The sequence below is a fragment of the Plecotus auritus genome (assembly GCF_963455305.1).
Source record: "Plecotus auritus genome assembly, chromosome: 1".
Lineage (NCBI taxonomy): Eukaryota > Metazoa > Chordata > Mammalia > Chiroptera > Vespertilionidae > Plecotus > Plecotus auritus.
In genome coordinates this window covers 102614722-102642081 of record NC_137770.1, presented here as the reverse complement: position 1 = coordinate 102642081, position 27360 = coordinate 102614722, and the positions used below count along the sequence as shown (strand labels likewise).

At 38.3% G+C, this 27360-nt stretch overlaps 1 protein-coding gene across 9 annotated transcripts in view; it reads left to right on the top strand.

Moving 5' to 3' along the window:
* The window catches only part of LOC308252626 (ankyrin repeat domain-containing protein 26-like), a 141693-nt gene that overhangs the window by 21170 nt on the left and 93163 nt on the right, over window positions 1-27360 (top strand). For all 9 annotated transcript variants that reach the window (XM_080677401.1, XM_080677400.1, XM_080677398.1 and 6 more), the window contains exons 6-11: window positions 946-979; window positions 3852-3915; window positions 11557-11617; window positions 11710-11912; window positions 18829-18958; window positions 19271-19332. In XM_080677401.1, coding sequence (XP_080533527.1) covers window positions 946-979; window positions 3852-3915; window positions 11557-11617; window positions 11710-11912; window positions 18829-18958; window positions 19271-19332 — 554 coding nt within the window. The remainder of the gene's footprint in view (window positions 1-945; window positions 980-3851; window positions 3916-11556; window positions 11618-11709; window positions 11913-18828; window positions 18959-19270; window positions 19333-27360) is intronic.

The following is a 27360-nucleotide window of genomic DNA, read 5'->3' as shown; positions in this document are numbered from 1 at the left end:
TCTCTTAATTTTGCCTTTTCCTGAATGTTATATAGTTGGAATCATACAGAGGATATCTTTTTGAATGTTTAAAATTTTAAATTTCAAGGTAATTGAACATAGTTATCCAAGATGTTCTTTGATCTTTGGGGTTTGTTGTTATTGTTCATCAGCGTAGAATCTGATGACATATGCCATATAAGCTCAAAAAGCATGATTTGTACAGGCATTTGCCATATAATGGGGAAGTTTGAGAAAAATGACCTCACGCACTACTGCAGAGCACTAACTGTTTGGACCACCCTGCTCTGTGAGGTAGGTCTAGGTAGACTCTAGCAATGGGAGGAGATGATCTCAAGGGGTTATACTTTGTACAACTGGAATCACTGTCTTTCATACGTATCTTGCAATTGGAAATAGGCCCATAAAGAGTCTGTTTCCTATGTTTTACTGTGCTGTAAAGTATGGTGCCTAGCAACCAAGCTTTTTTGTGATAGTGTTTCATCCTGAACTGGCTAGTCTTCACCGAAGAGCTGGAAAAGTTGTATTATGTTACAGCAAAATAAGTACACTCTCTTCTAACTGCTCTTAATGAAAGGAGTTGAGAAAAATCATGCTATTTAAGTTTGACATTGTTAGTTTATGATACTGATTCTGCTAATGATACCATTTTCTGTCAGTCTGATGTGGTTTGGTTAGGATTATTTATGATCATTGTAATAGCAGTTTAATTGTAGGTTTCAAATTATGATAGATCCCATTCTTTTTTCTCATTTCTTGCATTTGATATATAAAGGAGAGGAAGTAATGTATTAATGGCCTACCAATAGTATCGTTAATATTCACTCTAGTATAGTCTTAAGGTGTGATTCTAACAAGGTCTCACAAGGAACCAGTCTGGTACTTTTGAAGTCCTGTATTTTTCTGTTGTTGTTTTTAAATGTATTTTATTTTTTTCTTTAATAGCGGATGAGAGCTCTGAAGAAGACTCTTTAAGGAGGTAGGATTTCGTGGATTTTTAAAAATTATATATTAACTAAGGGAATGCAGTGAAAAGCAACTAACATTTCTGGAGTGTTCTACTAGACACTATATTATGTAATTAACATGTGTTATACAGTCATCACAATAGCTTTGCAAAGTAGCTGTGCTATTGTAGCCTACTTTTTATTAATGAGGCAACTGTGGTTCAGGGAGGTTGATTAATTGACCCATGATTCCATAGTTAGCAAATGACTGACCCATGATTTGACTATCAACCTGCTTGGCTCCCAAATTATTCTATTGTCCCTCAACAAACACTAATAAGTTCCTCTGTAGCACTGGCATCGAGATACAGATGCTAATCAGATCAACTCAGAAAGTAAAACCTAATTGTGTGTTAACTCTGATTTAGCGGTTTCCTAAGAAGCCCAATTAGTCCAAGCATTTGTCTTACTATACTTGACAATTGCAGTGTTAAATAGTACCTCGTTTTACCCATCAAAGATTTTATGGCACATCTCAGTTAGCTATGGCCAGAACCAAAGGTTGTACCTACAGAAGCCCTAATCAGGCAAGTGTTTTTAAGTATAATGGTATCTGTTCTTCTTGAAATGAATTATTTTTCTCTAAGTGAAGAATGTCTATGTATGGACCATGTTATGTCAATTGTATTTAGCATTAAGAGGATATTTCTAATTGATTTCTCTACTCATTGACTTCCTAGTCTGGTTTTCCCTTCAGGCAACTAACTTTGCCTAGTTGTATGAAGTTTTTTCCTAGAGTCCTTTTTTTTTCTTTCCATGACTTTTAAAATTTTCTTCTCTGCTGTTCTTGGTATTTTTCTCGTGTTATTTTCTCCACTTCTGTCAGCTATGTGTTCTCCATTTTTCTATAGCCAGAATCAAAAGCATATAGAATTTCAAGAGTTTAAGGAATCTTAGCGATTAATTAATTAAAACACCCTTTAGTACTTCAACCTGTTTTTAACATCCTGGCCAACTGGTCGCTTGCATGGAGAATTTGAAACTCAAAGAGATTAAAATGACTTATTTGGATATGTTAAGTGGTGGACATGAGATGTAAATTCATGTTTCTAAGTTTAGTACTCTTTTTTATCATCCAGTAGGTGAGTGTTTTAATAATAGAAAAGTAGGGCGTGGGTTTAGTGAATGCAGTGGAGGAAGATTAAAAATGAAATTAACAGGTAAATCCAAGTTTCAAGAGGAACAGCAAGTTTCTGGATTTTAGAAAAGAGATGAGAGATCAGATAAGGGAAAAGAGATCAGAATATTGGGGTTTATGACAATTCCAAGATAGGTTACAGCAAGGAAGACCACAGGATGTTAGGAGTTGTCTAGAAAGGGAGATTAAAATAAAGGATTCAAAGAACTTACATACTTATACTAGTATGCCTAGCCCAGTGGTCGGCAAACTGCGGCTCGAGAGTCACATGTGGCTCTTTGGCCCCTTGAGTGTGGCTCTTCCACAAAATACCACGTGCGGGCGCGCACGTACAGTGCGATTGAAACTTCGTGGCCCATGCGCAGAAGTCGGTTTTCGGCTCTCAAAAGAAATTTCAATCGCTGTGCTGTTGATATTTGGTTCTGTTGACTAATGAGTTTATCGACCACTGGCCTAGCCCATGGGCACGGGCAATATAATGGTGAAAACCTGGGGGGAGGGGTGGTGTGGGTAGAGGTTGGGAGGAGAAGGGTAAAGGGAAAAATGGAGATATTTATAATACTAACAATAAAAGTATATTTAAAAATAAAATAAAGGGTTCAAGGGAGTCCTGAAGAAGTCTTTGGTCTTTTGTTCCTTTAATTGGAGGAACTAGCAAAAGTCAAGGTTTCTGTAGAAAGATATTAAAAGCATTTGAGCCACTGGAAAGATTCTTTTTATTGCAAACAGGACTGGTTCATCTACCTGAATTCTGACTTACAGAGTGGGGCTTAGGTCCCCTTGAGTCCTAGGGGACTGGAGATGCTGAACTGCATAGATCTATGTTCCAAGGCAGGTGTCTTCTCACCTCTACTTCTTTTCCCAGTTAGCTGGTGTGCTTCCCATGTGCATGGAGGGTTGGGCAGGAGGACTGGCTGTCAAATCAGTAATGGAGTTGGGTAGTTGGTGGCACACCTATGTTATGAGCGGATCATTGCAACTCCATTTAGTTTGTTTTCCAGGAGCAGGGAAATAGAGAGCTCCTATTCTTGGTCATTTGAGCCCATCCTTATTTCAGTAGTCTGTGCCTTCAGAGGCTGAAGATTTAAAGGTTGGGACTGCCATGGAACCTATAGAAGAGTAGAAGAGTGATCTGAGAGTGGGAAGGCTAACAAATAAGTCTTTTCTTCAACATTTGGACATTTAACTTTTAAATATTTCAAGGAACTCCCTGTACTGTTTTAGGGTAAAAGGAAGAAATGGAGTCCCCTTATTAGGTGGTTTTCATCCTAAATAACCAAGACTGCCATTTTTGACTGATATAGATTAGTCTTTGAACCAAGGACAGGCAATGGAGAAGAAACAGTGTACTTTCTACATTGATTTAGGTCATAAGATTTTTTTTTAACTTATGTCAGCCATTATTGGATTTTCAATTCAGATTTCAGGACTTTTGGAGAAAACAAATTAACTTCAGGCTTTGCCAGTATATTGGTTGTCACCCTTTTTTTATAGGAACTTAGAGGGTGTGGCTTTATTGAATAGTTCATAGGCTGGAGGAGTGGTGGAGGTAGAAATAGGTAGCTAAAAACTTTTTTAAAAACAGGCCAAAATTTATTCATATCAAGAAGCTTCATCTAATACACAGATAGCTGACTTTTCACTCAATTTTTTTGGTTGATCTTTTAAAAAAATGAACTCACTTATTTTTGTTGGTTATTTTCCAGCAAACCTGGCATTGATGATTCATGGCCTCCATCAGAGGATGAAGACTTCGGTTTTGATACCAAGGTGAAGTGCTCTGTCATAAAATTAATTTTCCGCTGCTCTGAATTTAGTTTTGTGTAGTACTTACTCTTAAAATTTAGTACTGGTCTACCTATCATTATTTTATGATTATAATGGAAAATTGGTCAAAGAAAACCATATTTGTAGAAATATGATGCACTGCATTTTTTGTTTTAGTAAGTACGGAAGGTAGGGGCTGGAAAATATATAGTGATAGAAAATTATATTTGGGAAAAGTTTCCCACAATAGAGATATGAAATTTGGTCAAGGATAAGAATTTTTAATGTGACTTTTAAATCATACCAACATGACTTTTATAATATGCCTAAATGAATTCTTAAATGGATCTAATTACTTATTGTAATAATCATGAAATCTTCCTGGTGCTTCTCAGTTCCAAAACTATATCATATAATATCTTTTTTTTTTCTTAGACTATATTTATTTTGGTATCATATAATTGTTAGGTGAGAGTTGTGTTTTTTTTCTAACCTGGGTTTCACATTTGAACTGAAATAATATTATAAAATATCTAAACTTAGAAATTTAAATTCTCTCTTTCTTGAAAACTGTATTGCAAAGGGATTCCACTGTGTTGTAAATTATTCCATTAAGAGTCTATTTAACACCATTTATTTAATTGAAAAATACATGTTTTGCCTAAAATAATAACCAGTTCTAGAAGCAGAAGTTCTTTATAACCATACTAAAGGCCTGGTGCATGAAGTCGTGCACGGGTGGGGTCTGGCCAGCTGGCCCCATCCCCAATGGGGAGGGGTGATCGGAGGTGGGGCCAGTCAGGGGGAGGGGCCGTGGGCGGTGCGCTGGCTGGCCCCGCCCCCTGGTCCAAATTCTGGTTGAACTCCCAGTTGAACTCTCAGACGAGGGGACAATTTGCATATTAGCTTTTTATTATATAGGACTAGAGGCCTGATGCACAAAAATTCAAGCAAGCATAGGCCTTCCTTCCCACAGATGCTGGCACCAGCTTCCCTCTGGCACCCAGGACCCAGGCTGGCTTCCCTCTGGCCCTGGCTTCATCAGGAAGGATGTCCAGAATGATGTCTGGAAGACGTCCAGTCTAATTAGCATATTACCCTTTTATTATTATAGATGGTAAAATTTTAGATTTCAGTAAATGTGTTGTTGGTGTTGCTTTTTAAAGTTTTTTATTTCAATTACAATAGACATTCAATATTATATTAGTTTCAGGTATATAGCATAGTGGTTAGATAGTCATAGAAATTGTGAAGTGATCTTCCCGATAAGGATAGTATCCCTCTGACAGCATACATAGTTATTAAAATATTATTGACTGTATTCACTATGCTGTATTTTATATCCCCATGACTATTTTGTAACTACTAATTTGTGTTTCTTAATCCCTTCACCATTTTACCCAACCCCTGCTTCCACCTGGCAACCATTTGTTCTCTCTATCTATTAGTTTGTTTCTTTTTTGTTTGTCCCTTTACTTTGTTCTATAGATTCCAAATATAAGTAAAATCATATGGCATTTTTCTTCCTCTTTTTGACATGCCACTTAGCACAATACTCTCCAAGTCCATCCATGTCATCGCAAATGGTAAAATACCATTCTTTTTTTTATGGCTAAGTAACATTCCATTGTATGTATGTTTCACATCTTATTTATCCAATCATCCATCAGTGGACACTATGGTTGCTTCCATATCTTGGCTATTTTAAGTAATTCTGCAATGAACATAGGAATGCATATGTCTTTTCGAATTAGTGTTTTGGCTTTCTTAGCATAAATACCTAGAAGTGGGGTTGCTGGATCATATGGTAGTTCTATTTTTAATTTTTTGAGGACCTTTTTATTGTTTTCCATAGTGGCTGTAGCAATTTGCAATCCCACCAACAGTATACGAGGATTCCCTTTCCTCCACTTCCTCACCAACACTTGTTTTTTGATTTATTGATACACATTCTGACAGGAATGAGGTGCTATCTCAAATTGATTTTAATTTGTTAACACTCTGATGATTAGTGGCATTGAGCATTTTTTCATACCTATTGGCCATCTGTATGCCCTCTTTGGAGAAATGCTTATTCAGGTCTTCTGTCCATTTTTTAATTGGATTGTTTGTCTTTTTGGTGCTATGTTTTATGAGTTCCTTATATAGTTTGGATATTAACCCCTATTGGGTGTGTCATTGGCAAAAATCTTCCCCCATTTATTAGATTGCCTTTTTTCTTTCTTTCTTTCTTTTTTGTTGTTGATGGTTTTTTGTTTTTTTGTGTCAAAACTTTTTAGTTTGATGTCACATGAATGGGGCTTGTTTTCTTATTTATTCAGCCACCCTCTGTTCTTTGATTGGAGTATTCATTTACATTTAAAGTAATTATTGATAGGTATGTAGTTATTACTTTTTTATTATTCTTTCTTTTTTCAAGAAGTCCTTGTAACATTTACTGTAATACTGGTTTGGTGATGATGAACTCTTCATTTTTTTCTTGTCTTTATCTCTCCTTTGATTCTAAATTATATCCTTGATGAGGATAGTAATCTTGGTTGTAGGTCCTTGCTTTTCATTACTTTGAATGTTCAGTACCAATCCCTCTGGCTTGCTAAGTTTCTGTTGAGAGATCAACTTACAGTCTCTCATGGGAGCTCCCTTATATACAACTAACTGATTTTTTTATGCTGCTTTTAAGATGTGGGTCTCTTTGGGTTCATCTTTTTTTGGGCTCTCCATACTTCTTAGACTTGTGTTCTTATTTGCTTTGCCAGGAAAGAGAAGTTTTAGTTACTATTTCCTCAAATAGGTTTTTAATTCTTTGCTCTCTCATCCTTCTTGTACCCATATGATGCTATTGTTCTTATGCTTGATGTCATCCCAGAGGTCCCTTAAACCAGCGGTCGCCAGCCAGTGGTCCGTGGACCATTTGTGAGGTCCGAAAGGTTGGCGACCGCTGGTTTAAGGAAACCTTTGGAGTACCGGTTGCCAACTGGTGGTCTGCGAGGTCTGAAAGGCTGGCAACCGCTGCCTTAAACTATCCTCATTTTTATTGGATTTTCTTTTTTCTCTTTTGCTTGGGTATTTTCTGCTACCTTGTCTTTCAAAAACTGAATTGATTCTCTGCATCATTTAATCAGCTGTTGATTTTATCTAATGTATTCTTCATTGCAATTATTGTATTGTATCTTTGTTGAAGTTCTCACTAGGTTCATCTATTCTTTTAAATCAATTGAGCATCTTTATAACCAGTGTTTTGAACTCTCTATTTGGTAGATTGTTTGCCTCCATTTTGTTTATTTCTTTTTCTGAAATGTTTTTCCTGTTCTTTCATTTAGGATGTTTCTTTCTCTCCTTATTTTGTCTGCCTGTGTGTTGTTGTTTTTCCTATGTATTAGGTAGAGTTTCTAAGTCTCCCAGTCTTGACAGGGTGACCTTATGTAGTTGGTGTTCTGTGGGGCCCAGTGGTACAGCATAGTCTCCCTGATCACCTGAGGTGGGTGCTTTAGAGGTGTCCCTTATGTGGGTTGTATATGTCTTCATGTTGTACTTGAGCCTTGTTTGCTGTTGCCACATCAGTGGCTGAAATTGGGCCGCAGGGTGACCTTCTGTGATGACTGGTCCTGACTATAGTGGATGAGCTGTTGTGTTGGGGGATCAACCTCATGGAGTGAAATTTACTGTTGCAGGCTCTGGTGCCTTCTGAGTCTATCCTTTGGGTTTGTGGAGCTGATTGGGTGCTGCTCCAGTGTGGTCTGAAGCTTGTCACTGTATGTATCAGTTCTGGGGCCTTTTGGGAAGGGTTCCAGTGCAGTACCTTGTCAGTTCCTGTTTATCGCTTGCCTGGGGACACTTGGTAGGAGCTTCAAAGTGATCTGTGGTTGGTAGGTGCCTGTGCTTGGCTTGGAGGCTCCTGGGAGAAGCTATATTGTGATCCAAATCTGGCTGCCACTGTTGGGACTAAGGGCTGCTTAGCAAGAGTTACAGGGCATGCCATGGCCTGGACCTTTGTCAGATTTTAGGGAAATCCACAGCATGGGCCGAGGCCAGCAGCTTGTGAATAAGAGCCACAGAGAGAAGTTCTGGTCTGTGCATGAATTGGCTATGGTGGATTCTCAGGAAATCAGCAGGGTGTGGGGAATTTGATGGAGACTCAGATTGGGAGTTCACCTACACCAGCCAGTTTTGTGTGGGGAGATCTAAATAAAAGAACAAAATGGTGGAGAGAGCTTCTTCTCCACCCTTGCGCTGAAATCAGACCATTTAGTTCCTACTCCTTTGATGCTTCTCAAGCTGCTGTCCAGCTCTAGAGCTCAAAGTGAGTGTGTCAGTGAGTGAGTAAGTGAGTTTGTGTGTGAACCCTAAGAGAAACGCCAGGGACTCTAGCTCCTCTTACCAGCCCTCTGTCCCACAGGATGGAATTCTCATTGATATTCAAAGTCAGATGCTGTGGAGACTCCTTTTCCCAACACTGCTGCTCTGGGCTCAATCACTGAGAGACCAGTGAAGCTGAGATATCCCTCCCAATTCTTAACTGGCAAACATGGGTGTAGGACCAGTCCATTTTACATCTTGCCACTCCTACCAGTCTTAACTTGGCTTCTTCTTGATATTCTTAGTTATAAGAATTCTGCTCAGCTAGTCTTCAGGTGGATCTCAAGGGTGGTGGTTCTACAATTTAATGGTTATTTTGATGTGGTTGTGGAGCAGTTGAGCACAGCATTTACCTACTCCGCCATCTTGACCAGGAGCCAAGAATATAAAGTTTTGTATTATATTAAAAAAAAAAAAGTTACTGAAAGTCCTATATCATCTTTTAAAAGTTCAAGTTTCAGATTTTTATTATTATAGTTATTTAAATATTCATTTTAAATTCCCTGCATCACTGTAAGCTACTAGAGGTTAGGAAATAAAATTGTGCATATTCTGGAGCACCTATAAGATCTTTATTTAAGAGGCATTTTGTATATTTTTAATTGTATATATATATGAACAAATGGAGATATGTGTAATGAAATGTTGCAAGTAATATATTAGACATCAAAAATCCTAATTAGCCCTAGCCAGTTTGGCTCAGTGGATAGAGCATTGGCCTGCGGACTAAAAGGTCCCATGTTCGATTCTGGTCAGGAGCATGTACCTTGGTTGCAGGCACATCCCCAGTGGGAGGTGTGCAGAAGGTGGCTGATCGATGTTTCTCTCTCATCAATGTTTCTGACTATCTCTCTCCCTTCCTCTCTGTAAAAAATTAATAAAATATATTTTAAAAATCCTAATTAAATTAATTGAATTTCTAGAAATATGGCTTAACCATTATAGTCCTTTTTAATGTTTAGGATGTATAAGTTCTATTGAGTATGTTGAGGAAATATATTATAAATAAGAAGGACATGAGAACTTTGTGATATGTAGATACTGGGTTACAGTATTTTTTTTTGTATCCTTCAATTTATGATTTTAGACTAAAATGTTTTAACCTTTTCTTAGCCCTATTTCATCTTCCATTAAATATGTGTTTTCAAGCCATACATTTCTCCTTTAAATCAGTTTATTAGGGTTATACTATGAACAAAAACCTCTATTTTATGTGTTTTTATATATTTATACATTTTATATGTACTATGTAATATATTTATTTTATAAAATTTTATATACTTTATGTAATATTTTATATACAATATATTTATATTATTTTATAAAATTTTGTGTACTTTAATATCCTATCTAATAAAAGAGTAATATGCAAATTGACTGTCACTCCAACACACAAGATGGCCGCCCCCACATGGTCAAAGATGGCTGCCCCCATGTGGACACAAGATGGCCGCCATAAATGGCCGGCAGGGGAGGGCAGTTGTGGGTGATCAGGCCGGCAGGGGAGGGCAGTTGTGGGTGATCAGGCCAGCAGGGGAGGGCAGTTGGGAGGGACCAGACCTGCAAGCGAGGGCAGTTAGGGGTGATCAGGCCTGCAGGGGAGGGCAGTTAGGGGTGATCAGGCCTGCAGGGGAGGGCAGTTGGGGGTGATCAGGCCTGCAGGGGAGGACAGTTGGGGGGGGACCCAGACCTGCAGGGGAGGGCAGTTGAGGGGGACCCAGGCTAGCAGGGCAGGGCATTTGGGGGAGACCAGGCCTGCAGGGGAGGGCAGTTGGAGGTGACGAGGCCTCTAGGGGAGGGTAGTTGGGGGGACCAGGCTGGCAGGGGAAGGCAGTTGGGGGGGAACAAGCTGGCAGGGCAGGGCAGTTGGGGCGACCAGGCCGGCAGGGGAGGGCAGTTAGGGGCGACCAGGCCGGCAGGGGAGGGCAGTTAGGGGTGACCAGGCTGGCAGGGGAGGGCAGTTAGGGGCAATCAGGCCGGCAGGGGAGGGCAGTTAGGGGCGACCAGGCCTGCAGGGGTGGGCAGTTGGGGGCAACCAGGCTGGCAAGGTAGGGCAGTTAGGGGTGACTGGGCCAGCAGGGGAGGGCACTTGAGGGTGACCAGGCCTGCAGGGGAGGACAGTTAGGGACAATCAGGCCGGCAAGGGAGCAGTTAGGAGTCGATCAGGCTGGCAGGGGAGTGGTTAGGGGGTGATCAGGCTGGCAGGCAGGCGAGCAGTTGGGAGCCAGCAGTCCTGGATTGTGAGAGGGCAGTCGAACATCCCTCAAGGGGTCCCAGATTGGAGAGGGTACAGGCTGGCTTGAGGGACACACCCCGCCCCCCATGCACAAATTTCATGCACTGGGCCTCTAATAATGAAATATAAAACAGGCTTTTGTTCATAGTATATTCCTAATAACACTAATTAATGTATTTCCTAATAACACTAATTAATGTGTTACTCAGATTATAAAGATATTCATATGTACTGAAATTCTATATATTTTTCTCTGCATATTATATTGTATTTATGCTTCCCTTTTTTTTTTCTTTTCTTAAGCTTCTACTACTTGATTAACTGGTTATATCTCTTTTTTTCCTTTCTTTCTCTCCCTCCACCTTTTTCCTTCTGATTTACCACCAGCCACAAGGAAAAAAATGTTGAAAACATTTCTTCAGTGTCTGTGTTTTCAGTCCATCTCTGTCTCCTTGTCAACATATTTGGTCATGGCTTTCTTTTTACTATTCTCAGTCATGAGTCACTGCCCCACAGATTTAGTCTTTTCTATTCTCTTCCTTGGGGTGGGGGGGGCATTGAATTTAAACAATTATTTCTTCTTAGCTTTTTAATAAACAGAATAGAAGAAACAACTTTATACTGTTTGCAATTCCAACCTATTTAAACATGATATTAGTAAAAACTAAACTCTCATACTTTCCCCCACAAGAGATAATTCACAGCAATATAAATCATGCAAATACATTACAAAATACAACAAATAATTTACATTTCTTAATACTAGTTTTTTGCAACAGTCCTGTAAACTACCTAGGGTTAAATTTTATAATCTAATTGATATCAGAGTATTTGAATAATATTTATTTACAGGTAAATATGGTAACATTTTGGGGCTTACTATGTCATCTCATAATCCTAACCCCATGAGAAGATGTAGGTTAGTAAATGGCAGAACTGGAATACAACTCTACATCTAAATGATTCCATATTTGTGTGAGATCACATAGTAATGTGAATATTATCATCATTGTTATCAAATTTGATACTTAAAGATATGATTTTTTTTCTAGAATTTCATGAAGCCAAGCTTAGCAAAGCTAAAGACTGCTATTCAACAATCCCAGAAAAACAGTAAGCTATTTGAAGACTGTCTGTTCTTGTGTTATTCACTGATTTGAAGTTACAGATATTTTTTATGTATTCTTTACTTTGTTTTACTGTAGTAGAAGCAAAATATGCCACTGTGAGATCAGAAAATAGAACCTCATATGAGGACAATAATTTTCATAGTGAGAATGAAGATGTGGTTGAAACCTTTCCCAACACATCAGAAAAAATCCAGGGCTTTTCTCAACCTGCCTTTTCATCACTTGAACCTCTTCTAAAAGCTTCTCCTATGTCTTCAGCAGTCATTGGTCTTACAAAGGTAAGTTGTTTTATAAAGTTTTTTCCTTTATAAATATCAGCTATAAGTAAGTAATTCAGAAGAGTCTGAGCACTTTTATTTTCATTACCTGGCTTTCTTTTCTTAATTTGCATGTAAAATGATTTTTCACATATCATCTCCCTAGTCCTTATAGTAATGAAAAGGATCCCAGAAAAAAATAGAAGTCCTCAAGATGTTAATAGAAAACAAGTATAATAAGTAGAGCAATAAGTGCACAGGATTGGGATTTATACAGGTTAGTGGGAATAAACAGTTCTTACATATACCATAATGGAAGGAAAAAATTAGAAAGCAACTAGAAAGAACCAGTGAATGAATGTGAAGATGGTGAAGGGGAAAAATTCATTTAGGAAGAGCAAGATAAAAAAAAAAGATTTAATAAGAAAGTGAAGATAAGGGGATTATTATAAAGACACCTCAGAAATAGGGACTTAAGTGATGGTAGGAGGTCACTATATTATGAAATATGACAGAAATAATTTTAAATGCAAATTAAGAAAAGAAAGCCAGGTAATAAAAAAAAAAAGTTCTCAGACTCTTCTGAATTACTTGTAGCTTATTTTTATGAAGAACTGAAGGAAATTTAATTCTCACTTTTGTTTGGTTAGTAACGTATTTTTATTTTTGAAATTAATCCTTGCCCGAGGACATGTTTTACTGATTTGATAGACACATTGATGTATGAGAGAAAATCAATTGGTTGCCTCCCGTATGTGCTCCCATCAGGGATTGAACCTGCAACCTAGGTATTTTGCCCTGACCAGGAATTGAACCGGCAACCTTAGCTCAGGGGTAGGGAACGTCCAGCCTGTGGGCCCTATAAGGCCCAAGAAGTCATTTGGTCGTGCCCTGCTAGGGCAGTAGGTGTGAGTTAATTAAATGTTTGACCAAATATAGTAGGTTAATTTTAAGTTGATAATTTTGTATGGCCTGCGAATGATGTTATAAATATCCAAATGGCCCTTGGCAGAAAAAAGGTTCCCCTTTTAGGTACAAGGAACTATGCTCCAACCAATTGAACACACCAGTCAGGGCTATTAAAATTTTAATTTGAAGTATGTTTTTTTAAATCCTCACATTGAAGTTTAATAAGTTGACATCTTATATTTTACCTAGCAAAACCTATATTCCTAAATAATGCAATTTGAAATCTGTTTTAGGTCTTACAAGATATATAAGAATTATGAATTTTTGGCCCTTCTTTTTCTTGCTGTTTCTAACATCTCACTGTTTGTATATACTTAACATTCTAAATTAACTTATCTTACTGTTTGGTATAATCTGGATAGGTGTTTTAGATTTTTTTGTCAGTAAAAAGAGAAAATAAATAAGCATTTTATTTAGTTTTTTCATTAATTATAATAAAAATTATGATTATGTAAATGGGGTTCTTTTTTTTATATTTTTTAAATTGATTTCAGAGAAGAAGAGAGAGAGGGAGAGATAGAAACATCAATGATGAGAGAGAATCATGATCGGCTGCTTCCTGCATGTCCCCTACCACAGATTGAGGCTGCAACCTGGGCATTTGCCCTGACCTGAAATCAAACCATGACTTCCTGGTACATAGGTTGACACTCAAGCACTGAGCCACACCAGCCAGGCATAAATGAGGTTCTTAATCTCTGTTCATTAAATGACAAATAAATTTTAAACTGAAATTCTCCTAAATAAAAAGAAATAATAATAATTACCTTTTTCTGTAAAGATTCATTTTAAAAATTATTTTTAATTGTATGATTCCTTTTATATAAAATACCCAGAATAAGTTAATCTATAGAGATAGAAAGCAGGTTAGTGCTTGCCAGGGGTTAGGGGTGGGAGGAATTGGGAGTGTCTTTTTAATGGGAATGGGATTTCCTTTTGGGGTGATTGAAGATGTTTTAGAACTAGAGGTGATGATTGCACAATATTGTTAATGTACCAAATACTACTGAATTTTTCACTTGATAAAGGTTAATTTTATGTTTTATGAACTTTACCTTACTAAATAAAAAATACTGTCATAACAATAACTAATCGATTAAATTAAGATCATGTTACACTTTATTTATAATTTTAACAATACAGTTGGCAATTCGTGTTATTTAATAATTGTTTCAAATGTACAGCATATCCCTGGCCAGTGTGACTAAGTGGTTAGAGCGTTGGCCCTTGGACCCAACTGTTGCAAGTTCAATTCCCAGTCAAGGGCAGGTACCTGGGTTTTTGGGTTTGCTCCCTGTCCCCACTTGGGACATGTGTGGGAGGCAATCAGTTGATGTATTTCTTTCACATCAGTGTTTCTCTCTGCCTCTCTCTCTCTCCCTACCTTCCACTCTCTCTGAAAAGCAATGGAAAAAAATGTCCTGAGGTGAGGATTAACAACAACAGCAAAATGAATAGCATAGTGGTTTGACAGTTATATAATTTATAAAGTTATCCCGCTGGTAATACTAGTACCTATGCTGTACTTTACATCCCCTTAACTATTTTTTGTAAATTTCTGTTCCCTTCACCTCTTTCACTTTTCCCCTCCACTCCATTCCCATTTGGCAACCCTTTAGTGTTTGTTCACCATGTATGGGTTTCTTTTTTTTGTTTCTATATTTTATTTTTAAATCCCACATATTAATGAAATCGTATGGTATTTGTCTTTGTCTGACTTATTTCATTTAGCATAATCCCTATAGATTTATCCATTTCACAGATGGTAAGGTTTTATTCTTTTTATGGCAGAGTAATATTCCATTGTAAATATTTACTAAATCTTCTTTATCCAATAGTCTGTTGATGGGTACTTGGGTTGCTTTCATATCTTGGCTATTGTAGAAAACACTGCAGTGAACAGAGGGGTGCAATGCATATATCTTTTCAAATAAGTGTTTTGGATTTCTCAAATATATTCCTAGTAGTGAAATTGCTAAGTCATATAGTAGTTCTATTTTTAATTTTTTTTTGAGGGAACTCCACACTGCTTTCCATATGGGTTGTACCAATTTGCAATCTCAACAGGGCATGAGGGTTCCCTTTCTTCACATCCTTATCAACAGTTATTGTTTGTTGATTAATTAATGATAGCCATTCTGACAGGTATGAGGTAATTTCTCACTGTGGTCTTAATTTGCATTTCTCTGATGATTAGTGACATTGAGCATCTTTTTATATGTCTGTTTGCCATCTGTATGTCCTCTTTGGAGAAAGTCTATTCAGGTTTTCTGCCCATTTTTAATTAGATTATTTGTGGTGGTGGTGATGTTGAGTTGTATAAGTAATTTATAAATTTTGGATAACAACTTAGGAGATGTATTATTGGTTAATTGTTCTCCCATTCTTTTTGTTTTGTTTATGGTTTTCTTTACCATACAAAACACTTTAATTTAGTAGTTTCATTTGTTTGTTTTTCTTTTGTTTCCCTTGCCCAAGGAGACATATCAGAAAAAAATTTTACTAAGTGTGATGTCATAATTTATTGTTTTTCTCTGAAGTTTTGTAGTTTCAGGTTTTATATTTAATTATTTTAATCCATTTTGAGTTTATTCTTATATATGGTATAAGAGGGTGGTGTAGGGTTTTAGATTTTTAAAAAACTTATCTGTTCAATTTTTCCATCACCATTTATTGAAGAGATTGTCTTCCCTTCATTGTATACTATTGCTTTCTTTTCATATGTTGATTAACTACAGAAGCATGGCTTTATTTTGGGGGCATTCTATTCTGTTTCCTTGGTCTCTGTTTTTATGTCAGTACCATGCAGCTACTTGGTTTGTTGCAGTGGCTGCAGAGATTTATATTGTGCAGAAGTCACATGTTATTTATTCAGTCCCCTATGGATGGATCGCTCGTTGTTGTCCCATTATAAACAGTGATACATAGAACATCTCCAAGCTCTTCTCTGCGGCCTCCTCTAGGACAGGATCAGACTGAGCAGGGCTGGGAGGGCACACATACTACAACACGTTCCCTCTCTCTGTTTTCTGAGTGCCTAAAACAGTGCTTCACCCTGGGTTTGTTCCGGAATGGGCACAAAAAGAAGAACTAAACCAGAGGTAGGTGTGAAATCAGAGCAGGGAGGGAGAGAAATGGTAGAGCAGAATGTGGTCCTTTGGGAAACAGGCAGCCTGGGCTTGAGCCCACTCTGTCCCATCTCCTATACTGCAAGACTGTGGGCAGCTCACCTAACCTTTTGGAGCTAAAGATTCTGATTTTTCTTTTCCTGATAATATCTTCAATTAATGGACACATATGCACACATAAAATAAATGAAATAAAAATTTATTATTTTCTTGATATAAAATGCTTGCTGTTATAAAATAACTAGAGACCGGGTGCACAAAATTCGTGCACGGGGGGAGGGGGTCCCCTCAGCCCAGCCTGCACCCTCTCCAATCTGGACATCCCTCTTATAATCTGGGACTGCTGGTTCCTAACTGCTCACTTGCCTGCCTGCCTGATTGCCCCTAACCACCTCTGCCTGCCAGCCTGATCACCCCTAACTGCCCCCCCCCTGCTGGCCTGGTCACCCCCAACTGCCCCCCTCTGCCAGCCTGGTTGCCCCTCACTGCCCCTCCTGCCAGCCTGGTCACCCCTTAGTGCCCCCCTGCTGGCCTGGTTGCCCCCAACTGTCCCCCTCCGCCAGCCTGGTCGCCCCTCATTGCTCCTCCTGCCAGCCTGGTCACCCCCAACTGTTCCCCCTGCTGGCTTGGTCACCCCAACTACCCCCCTGCCGGCCTGGTTGCCCCTCACTGCCCCCACCCAATGCAGCCTGCTGGTCAGTCGTTTGGTCGTCCCTCGCTAACCCCCCTGCCAGCCTTGTCACCCCACGCAGCCTGCTGTTCGGTTGTTACTGTGAGGGCGTCATGACCAATTTGCATATTACCCTTTTATTAGTATAGATAAGGAAAGATAATTTTTACTTTTTCAAATATCTCCAGCAATGGGTGCATTTCTTATTATTCTTAAGAAACTTTATTAACTTTGGTATTCATAGTTAAACCTAAAATAAAAATTCTTTTATATCTAAATCTCAGATATCCTAGTGACTTGATTTTTTCGTCCCGTTTTCATTCACTCCTCCTTGCTAATCATAGATGTATCTGAAGACTTCAATCTTTAACTTGGATAATCATAGTTTTATTAGTTTTTATACTAGATATTTTATACATCTTTAATTTACATTCTATATGGAGTAGATAGGCAGTTAGAGCCATTAAGAAAGTCATGTGAATTTTAAAATGGGGTTTTCTTTCATACATCATAATGATACTTAAAAATGCCTCATAATTCTGTAGTCACATAAGCATTTCTCTTCTACAATTTAAAACTTGCCTTTTAAACTTAATTTTTAAAAAGGAGTCTTCTGCAATTGTGAATTGGTGTTTTACCATTACATTTTCATTAAACTTAAAATGCTTATTACCAAAATATCCCAGAAATATTTGCATATATTTGTAAAAGGATATTTTATGTTGTTGAAGCAAATTTTGAAATGTATAATTAAACGTTTGAATTTCTTGTTGTTTTTCCCCTGCTCTTGTTTTTATTTTCAGAAATTCAGAAGTTCTGTTTAGGTTTGCATTATTGAATTATATCAGTGTAGTATATTTTACAAAACCTACCTTTTTAACATCATATGCTTTTCATGAATAAGATAATGTGTTTTTACTTCAAGTGTATTTATCTAGATCTTCTAAGTCCCCTGGGTGCCTCAATTTTGATATGTCCCAAACTGAAGACATTGCCCCTGACCCTTTCCTCTTCCCTGACTCTCTGTAATCTACTGTCATCTGTTTCCCATCCTCCTACATAGCAGCACTAAAACACTGAAGCACGAAAAATCCTGGACTTCAATCCTCCCTGAAATCACCACCTCTAGTCACTCAAGTAGTTTAATATTTTCTACCTGCTACCATTTTTATATTAGTAATTTACTTTCTCACTTTTAATTTTTAAATATTCTTTCTAGTTTGGATCCCCTTATGTTCATCTTTACATTGCTGCCAGAGTGACTGGTCTAAAATATATTTGTGATGATGTAGCTTCTCTGCTTATTTAGTGTCTCTCTGAGGTAGCTGTTCACTACTAATTCTATGCCTGTTTGCTAACAGCAGTTGCCCCATTTCTTCTGAGCAGAGAACACTTTCCCAGTGGTCATATGGAAGAGCTCTAAGTAAGATTCAAAATCACCCCAACTCATTCTTTCACTTAAGAGCTTATGGTATAACTAGAGGCCCAGTGCACGAAATTCATACACTCGGGGGGTGGGGGGAATCCCTCAGCCTGGCCTGCACCCTCTCGCAGTCCAGGAGCCTTGGGGGATGTCTGACTGGCAGCTTAGGCCCGCACCTCATGGACAAGCCACCAGTTGGACATCCTTAGCGCTGCCGCGGAGGCGGGATTACTTGAGGGTAAAATTCATATGCAAGCATGACACTTCCCTTTTTGATTAGGCTCTGATTCTCCAGTTTTCTCTCTCCATTCCATTTCACCATTCCAGTTTTATCACATTACTTTGGTACCCTCACTTACTGTGTTGTCTCAGACCTTATACTATTGCTCGTGTTACTCTTTCTAGAATGCCCTTCATGCCCTCCTACTGCACTTAGTAATCTTTCAAGATTGATTTCTATCATTTCCTGAGCTTCCCAGGTACAACCCACTGTTATCTCCTCTGTGCCCTTACTGTAGTTTATTCACTTCAGTTGTAGAACTAGGAAATGATACTTTTCTCTTTATTGTTTCCACGTATCTCTACCCCTACTAGAATATAGGACAAAATATTTTATTTATATTTATAGCTTCTAGGTTAGTGCCTATGATTGATACATACAGTAAATGTTTGTTGTCTTACTGAGTGACTGAGCAAGTGAATGAATATGACATTTTCTAAAGTTGGGTTTTTGTTTCATTTTTATAGGAAGATGCAACAAAACCAGCAATTAAAAGAAAAGAAAATGGTATTGATATTATTGAGAGTGCTCCAAAGAGCCAAACAAATAATGACAATTTGACCTATGTCGATGGAGAACACAAAAATAGTAGTAGTGGTAAGTTAGTGACTATGAATTTTTTACTACTCTTAAATGTTGATATAAACGAATCTAATTTGAACAGATCCAAATGTTATTCATTTTTAAAAGAATTTTTTTGCTATCTTTATTCAAAAGTATCCCAACTGCTATCATATTTTTCTTCCTGCAAATGCTTCGTCCCTCTGAAAGTCTTTTCTGCTATTATTTTTATTTTATTGAAATATTCATAAATGGAGATAGACTTATATATATATATGTGTGTGTGTATATACTTAAAATTCATAGTAAAAATGTTAACATTAATGTATCTGTGACTACATTTTATAGATAAAATGTCAGCATTAGGATTAGGAGAAGACGAAGATACAGAATCACCTTGGGATTCTGAGGTACTGTCTATCATTATTCTTCTTACTATTTTAAATATCAGCATTGATGATATTAAAACATAAAAGGGATGCTTTAACTTTACTTCTCACCTCTACATTTGCCCATAAAAATTTTCTTTTTTTAAAAAATCTGTAGCTTGCTTTTTTTTATTGTTTAAAGTATTACATACAGTGGTACATATATCTCTTTCCCCCCACAACCCATTGACCTTCCCCCAGCCTTCCCTACCCCCTGTCGCATGCACTCATCCCTCCTCCCCAGTGTCTTGTGTCCATTGGTTGTGCTTATATGCATGCATATAAGTCCTTTGGTTGATCTCTTTCCCCACCTCCCCAACACTCCCCAGCCTTCCTGCTGTGATTTGGCAGTCAATTAGATGCTTTACTGCCTCAGTATCTATCTTTTTGTTCATCAGGTTATAATGTTCTTTATTATCCATAAATGAGTGAGATCATGTGGTATTTTTCATTCATTGCCTGGCTTATTTCACTTAACATAATGCTCTCAAGGTCCATCCATGCTGCTGCAAATGGTAAGAATTCCTTCTTTTTTATAGCAGCGTATTATTCCATTGTGTACATGTACCACAGTTTTCTAATCCACTCATCTGCTGATGGGCACTTAGGCTGTTTCCAAATCTTAGCTATGGTGAATTGTGCTGCTATGAACATAGGGGTGCAGATATCCTTTCTGATTGGTGTTTCTAGTTTCTTTAGATATATTCCTAGAAGTGGGATTACTGGGTCAAATGGGAGTTCCATTTTTAGTTTCTTGAGGAAACTCCATACTGTTCTCCATAGTGGCTGTACCAGTCTGCATTCCCACCAGCAGTGCACAAGGGTTCCTTTTTCTCCGCATCCTCGCCAGCACTTGTGGTTTGTTGATTTGTTGATGATTGCCATTCTGACAGGTGTGAGATGGTACTGCATTGTCATTTTGATTTGCATCTCTCAGATAATTAGTGACTGTGAGCATGTTTTCATGTGTCTCTTGGCCTTCCTTCTGTCTTCTTTCGAAAAGATTCTATTTAGGTCCGTTGCCCATTTTTTTATTGGATCATTTCTCTTCCTTTTATTAAGTTGTATAAGTTCCCTGTAGATGTTGGAGATTAAACCTTTATCAGTGTTAACATTTGCAAATATGTTCTCCCATAAATGGGCTTTCTTGTTGTTTTGTTGATGGTTTCTTTTGCTGTGCAAAAGCTTTTTATTTTGATGTAGTCCCATTTGTTTATTTTCTCTGTAGTTTCCATTGCCCTAGGAGTGGTATCAGTGAAGAAATTGCTTCGGCATGTCTGAGATTTCTCTGCCTGTGGATTCCTCTAGTATTTTTATGGTTTCCCGTCTTACGTTTAAATCCTTTATCCATTTTGAGTTTATTTTTGTATATGGCGTAAGTTGGTGGTCTAGTTTCATTTTTTTTGCATGTATCTGTCCAATTTTCCCAACACCATTTATTGAAGAAACTGTCTTGATTCCATTGTATGTTTATGCCTCCTTTGTCAAATACTAATTGAGCATAGTGGTTTAGGTCGATTTCTGGGTTCTCTATTCTATTCCATTGGTCTATATGCCTGTTCTTGTGCCAGTACAAGGCTGTTTTGAGAACAGTGGCTTTGTAATTCGGCTTGATATCTGGTATTGAGATCCCACCTACTTTGTTCTTCTTTCTCAGGATTGCTGCAGCTATTTGGGGTCTTTTTTCATTCCAGATGAATTTTTGGAGAGTTCTTTCTAGGTCTTTGAAGCATGCCATTGGTATTTTAATGGGGAGTGCATTGAATGTATAGATTGCTTTGGGTAGTATGGACATTTTAATGATGTTGATTCTCCCAATCCATGAACACGGTATGTTCTTCCATCTGTTTACGTCTTCCTCTATCTCTTTTTTCAGTGTCCTGTAGTTTTCCACGTATAGGTCTTTTACCTCCTTAGTTAAGTTTATTCCTAGGTATCTTAATTATTTTGGTGCGATGGCAAATGGGATTGCTTTTTTAGTCTCTCTTTCTGTAAGTTCATTATTGGTGTATAGAAATGCCATAGATTCCTTGGCATTAATTTTGTATCCTGCTACATTGCCGAATTCATTTATCAAGTCTAATAGTTTTCTGATGGAGTCTTTTGGGTTTTTTATGTACAATATCATGTCATCTGCAAATAAGGACAGCTTTACTTCTTCTTTTCCAATTTGGATGCCTTTTATTTCTTCTTCTTGTCTGATTGCAATGGCTAGTACTTCCAGTACTATGTCTAACAGGAGTGGTGAGAGTGGGCATCCCTGTCTTGTTCCTGTTCTTAGGGGAAATGGTTTTAGTTTTTGCCCATTGAGTATGATGTTGGCTGTGGGTTTATCATTTATGGATTTTATTATGTTGAGGTATGATCCTTCTATTCCGACCTTGTTGAGAGTTTTTATCAAGAAAGGGTGTTGGATTTTGTCAAATGCTTTTTCTGCATCAATTGATATGTCTATGTGATTTTTATCTCTCAATTTGTTTATGTGATGTATCACGTTTATTGATCTGCAGATATTGTGCCATCCTTGCATCCCTGGGATAAATCCTGCTTGGTCATGGTGTATGATCTTTCTGACATACTGCTGGATCCAATTTGCTAGAATTTTGTTGAGGATTTTGGAATCTATGTTCATGAGGGTTATTGGCCTGTAATTCTCTTTCATTGTGTTGTCTTTATCTCGATTTGGTATTAGAGTGATGCTGGCTTCATAGAAGAAGCTTGGAAGTGTTCCTTCCTCTTGAATTTTTTGGAATAGTCTGAGGAGGATAGGTTTTAGTTCTTCCTTGAATGTTTGATAAAACTCCCCTGTGAAGCCATTTGGCCCCAGGCTTTTGTTTGCTGGAAGCATTTTGATGACTGCTTCAATTTCTTCCATAGTTATTGGCCTATTGAGATGTGTAGATTCTTCCTGTTTGAGTTTTGGAAGGTTGTATTTTTCTATGAATGTGTCCATTTCCTCCAGGTTGTCCAGTTTGTTGGAATAGAGTTGTTCATAGAATCTTTTAACAGTAGAGTTGTTCATAGTATCTTCTGTGGGGTCTGTTGTTTTTTCACTTCTTTCATTTCTGATTTTGTTTATTTGGGTCCTCTCTTTGCTTCTTGGTGAGCCTGGCTAGAGGTTCATCAATCTTGTTTATCCTTTCAAAGAACCAGCTCTTGGTTTTGTTGATCTTTTGTATTGTTTCTTTGGTCTCTATGTCGTTTATCTCTGCTCTGATATTTATTATTTCCTTCCTTCTCCTTACACTGGGCTTTTCTTGTCGCTCTCTTTCTAACTCTTTGAGTTGTAGGGTTAGGTAATTTATTACCATTGTTTCTTGTTTTTTTTGCAGTAGGCTTGTAGAGCTATGAACTTCCCTCTTAAGACTGCTTTCGCTGTGTCTCATAGATTTTGGATTGTTGTGTTTTTATTGTCGTTTGTTGCCATGATGTTTTTTATTTCTTCTTTGATCTCTCTGGTAACCCAGTCATTGTTTAATAGCATGCTGTTTAGTCTCCATGTGTTTGATTTCTTTGGGTTGTTTTTATTGTAGTTGATTTCTAGTTTTATGCCACTGTGATCTGAGAAGATGCTTGATATGATTTCTATCTTCTTGAATTTGAAGAGACTTTGCCTGTGACCCAATATATGGTCTATCTTTGAAAATGACCCATGTGCACTTGAGAAGAATGTATATTCTGTGGCTTTGGGGTGGAATGTTCTGAAGATGTCAATTAATTCCATCTGGTCTAGTGAGTCATTTAGGATTGATGTTTCTTTGCTGATTTTTTGTTTAGAAGATTTTTCCGATGGTGATAGTGGGGTTTTAAAGTCTCCTACTATGATTGTATTGCTGTCAATCTCTCCCTTGATATCCTCCAGGAGTTTTTTTATGTATTTGGGTGCTCCTGTATTGGGTGTGTATATGTTTACCAGAGTTATTTCTTCTTGTTGGATTGCTCCCTTTAGTATTAGGAAGTGGCCTTCCTTATCTCTTTTTATGTCCTTCACTTTGAGATCTAATTTGTGAGATATAAGTATTTCTACCCCAGCTTTTTTTTCATTTCCATTCGCCTGAAAACCTTTTTCCATCTCTTCACCCTCAGTCTGTGTGCGTCTTTTTTTCTGAGGTGAGGTTCTTGTAGACAGCAGATATATGGGTCACGTTTTCTTATCCACTCAGTTACCCTATGTCTTTTGATTGGGGCATTTAATCCATTTATATTTAGTTATTATTGATAGGTACTTGTTTGTCGCCATTTTTATTCTTTACCCCTGTGTTCCTTCTTTGCTTCCTCTTTCTTTTCTTTTCTTTTTTTTTTTTTTTTTTTTTTTTACAGCAGACCCTTTAGCATTTCTTGCATTGCTGGTTTGGTGGTAATAAACTTTCTTAGTCCTTTTTTGTCTGTGAAGCTCTGGATTTCACCTTCAATTTTGATTGGTAGCCTTGCTGGGTATAGTATTCTTGGATTCAGACCATTCCTTTGCATGACTTTGTATATTTCATTTTATTCCCTTCCGGCCTGATATGTTTCTGTTGAGAAATCAGTCGCTAGTCTGATTTGGGATGCTTTTTAGGTATCTTTCTGTCTCTCTCTGGCTGCTTTTAAGATTCTTACTTTGTCATTAGTGTTTGCCAATTTCATTATAATGTTCCTTGGCAACAGTCTTTTGGGGTTCATTTTGCTTGGGACTCTGTGAGCTTCTTGGATTTGTGTAGGTTTTTTCTTCTCTATGTCAGGGAAGTTTCCTGTCATTATTTCTTCAAACAGGTTTTCTTTTCCTTGCTCAGTTTCCTCTCCTTTTGGTACACCTGTTATGTGGATGTTGTTTTGTTTCGTGTTGTCCAAAAGTTCCCTTAGGCTCTCCTCCTGCTTTTTAATTTCTTTTTCTAGATGCTGCTCTACTTGGGTATTTTTTTCCTACCTTGTCTTTTAGCTCACTGATGCGGTCCTCTGCTTCTTGTAGTCTACTCTTTATGCTTTCTATTGAGTTCTTTACAGCAGCGATGTCATTTTTCATTTCTTCTTGGTTCTTCATTTCCTCTTGGTTCTTACACATATTGTCGAATTTGTCTTCCATTCTTTTCAGCCACCTTATGACCATTTCTCTGAATTCTTTCTCTGACAGGTTGCTTGCCTCCATTTCGTTTACTTCCTTTTCTGGTGATGCCTGCTTTTCTTTTAGATACGGGCTGTTTCTTTGTCTCCCCATAATCTCTCTTCTCCGTGTGTCTCGTTATATAGTTCTCTCTCTCCTTATTCCAGTAAAAATCTGACCTTTCTGTGAGGGAGTGTAGAGCTCCTCTGAATCTGCATGCTTGCGTCACTTGGGGACCGGTATTCTCTGTTTGCAGCTGTTCGGTGGGTGCCATAGTTGTATATTCCCCGGGCTTTTCAGGCTTCTGATAACATCCACTTTCCCCTTCAAGATGGCGCGGTCTCCGTGTCCAAGCCGGTTGCTCTGGGAGTGAACCCAGCAGCTGTGGGGTCTACCCGGTCCAGGGAGCCCCGTCCAACAGTCCCCTACAGTCTCCTGGAGTATAGCTGTCCCTCAACTCACCAACAAACATTCCCCATGTGACCACACACTCTCCCTTTGTTTTCTCACTCACACACTATCTTTCAGTCTGCCTTCCCATCGGCAGCCATCTTCGATTCTCTCAAAAATTATTTTCTTATGTTTTCTAACTATCTCTCTATATAAAAGCCTAAGTAACCAAATGACCATTTGACCAGTCAAGGTTATCTGCAAGGAACATTTCCAGAGATAGAAAAGCATAGTGAATAGTAATATATGTAGGATTATAATAATAACAATTTGGTTTAGTGGTGTTTTGGTAAGTAACAGCTGTTTTGTATGGTTAAGACAGCATGCACTGAGTACCTTTATGACAGCCATACATCCTATATAATAAAACCCTAATCTGCTAAGTGTCCGGTCATCCAGTTGGTTGTTCAACCAATCAAAGCATGGTATGCTAAGGCCACTCAACTGCTTCCTATGTCATGCACTCACTACTAGGGGGCAGACAGTTGACTGGTCAACCAGTTGCTATAACATGCACTGACCACCCAGGGGCAGATGCTCCAACTGATAGGTTAGATTGCTGCTGGGGTCCAGCCGATCAGGACTGAGCAAGATGTGCTGGACATGCCCCGGAGCCTTCCCATGGTCCCTTCCCTGCTGGCCAACCTCCCATGTCACTCCCTGGTCCCAATCATGCACCATTGGGGTTCCTTGGCCTGGCCTGCACCTTCTCGTAATCTGGGACCCCTCAGGGGATGTTGGAGAGCCAGTTTCAGCCTGATGGAGGAACGACTGGTCGCTATGTGCACACTGACCACTAGGGGACAGACACTCATTGCAGGTGCTGCCCCCTGGTGGTCAGTGTGCTCCCACAGGGAGGAGCACCGCTCAGCCAGAAGCTGGGCTCACAGGTGGCAAGCACAGCAGCCGTGGCGGGAGCCTCTCCCACCTCTGTGGCAGCACTAAGGATGTCCAACTGCTGGCTTACAGGGAGTAGGCCTAAGCTGTCAGTTGGACATCCTCCGAGGGCTCCCAGACTGCAAGAGGGTGCAGGCCGGGCTGAGGGACCCCCACCCCCCGAGTGCATGAATTTTGTGCACTGAGCCTCTAGTGTACTAATATAGATATAAAAACATGATAAGCTGATCTAAGGTGACAACTGTGATCTCTTGGCAACCATCTGTTGCCTAATAGTACAAACACTAAGATCATGGAATAGTCTCTGACTAGCTATGGGATCTTGGGAAAACTTGTTTTACTAGTAACCTGTTGGAATTTTGGTGACCTCATTCATAATAATGGTACTACAGTCAAACTTCGTTTCTCGAATTTCTCCCATCTGGAACAATTTGGTTCTTGACCAGTCTCAGAAAAAAATGTTTCCATTGTCAACCAAAACTTCAGTTTTTGACCTGACAACCCTTTCCTGCTGATACCTTAGCATGACAAAAAGCATCTCTCACACAACAAACAAAGGAAAGAATGCTTTTGTTGCTGGCAAAATCAAGAATTAGCACAATTTAAAAACATAGAGAGGCCATCAAGAGTGCCAATGTTCCTAGCAGTGTGAAAGTACTCACAAAACAACAATGTCAGGCAATTGAATTGTTAGAAAAACTGTTGTTGATTGGATAAATGAAAAAGCAATTAGCTGAAAAGCAGTTAGCCAGTGATAGCATTTCAGAGTCAGTGATATATGAAAAATTTATTTAAGGCTAGTAAGGGGTGGTTTGATAAATTTAAGAAAAGAAGTGTTTATTTATGGATTAAACAGTACATTAGACATGTACTGTATATAAGAAAGGTTAAAGCAGAGAATCATTTGGAATGGATTAGTTCAATTTACATTATTTCTAATGGGGAAAAATGATTCGTTTTTTTAACAAATCACTTTTCGAACAGCCTTCCGGAACAAATTAGGTTCGAGAACTGAGGTTCCACTGTAGTATCTACCTTTTGTGTATGTGTGATGAACAAATGTGGTAACAATATGAAAACATTTTATAAACTGTAAAGGGTGCTATGGAAATGTAAGATCACAGTGGTATACAGTGACTTACTAAATACTAAGGACACTTTTATAAACCTGAAGGGCAATGAAATGGCAGTAGTATGAAGAAAAAAATGGGAAAGTTTGGGTATGAGGATTTCTAATTTGGGGGATAAATTTTTTTAGACTGTTAATGGAGATAGCCTATAGGTATGTACTGCTTTGGTACTTGAGGCCTTCTTAATGAGATCTTGCATGCTTTGACCTTAAGTAAATTTCTGTTATTGAATAGCAGCTATGTGCTGGGCAGTTAGACACTGAATGTATACGTTGAGGGATTAGGCTATCGTGAGAGGGAAGAGTAGAAAAACAGGTAAACAACAGTTCGTTATAAGTCACTACAAGTGCTTCATATAAAGAAAATGGAGAATGTTAGGTTGAGAATAAGGGGGGAGTTTATAGTTAGAATGGGAGTGGGAATGGAATTTAGGTGGTCAGAAAAGATATTCCT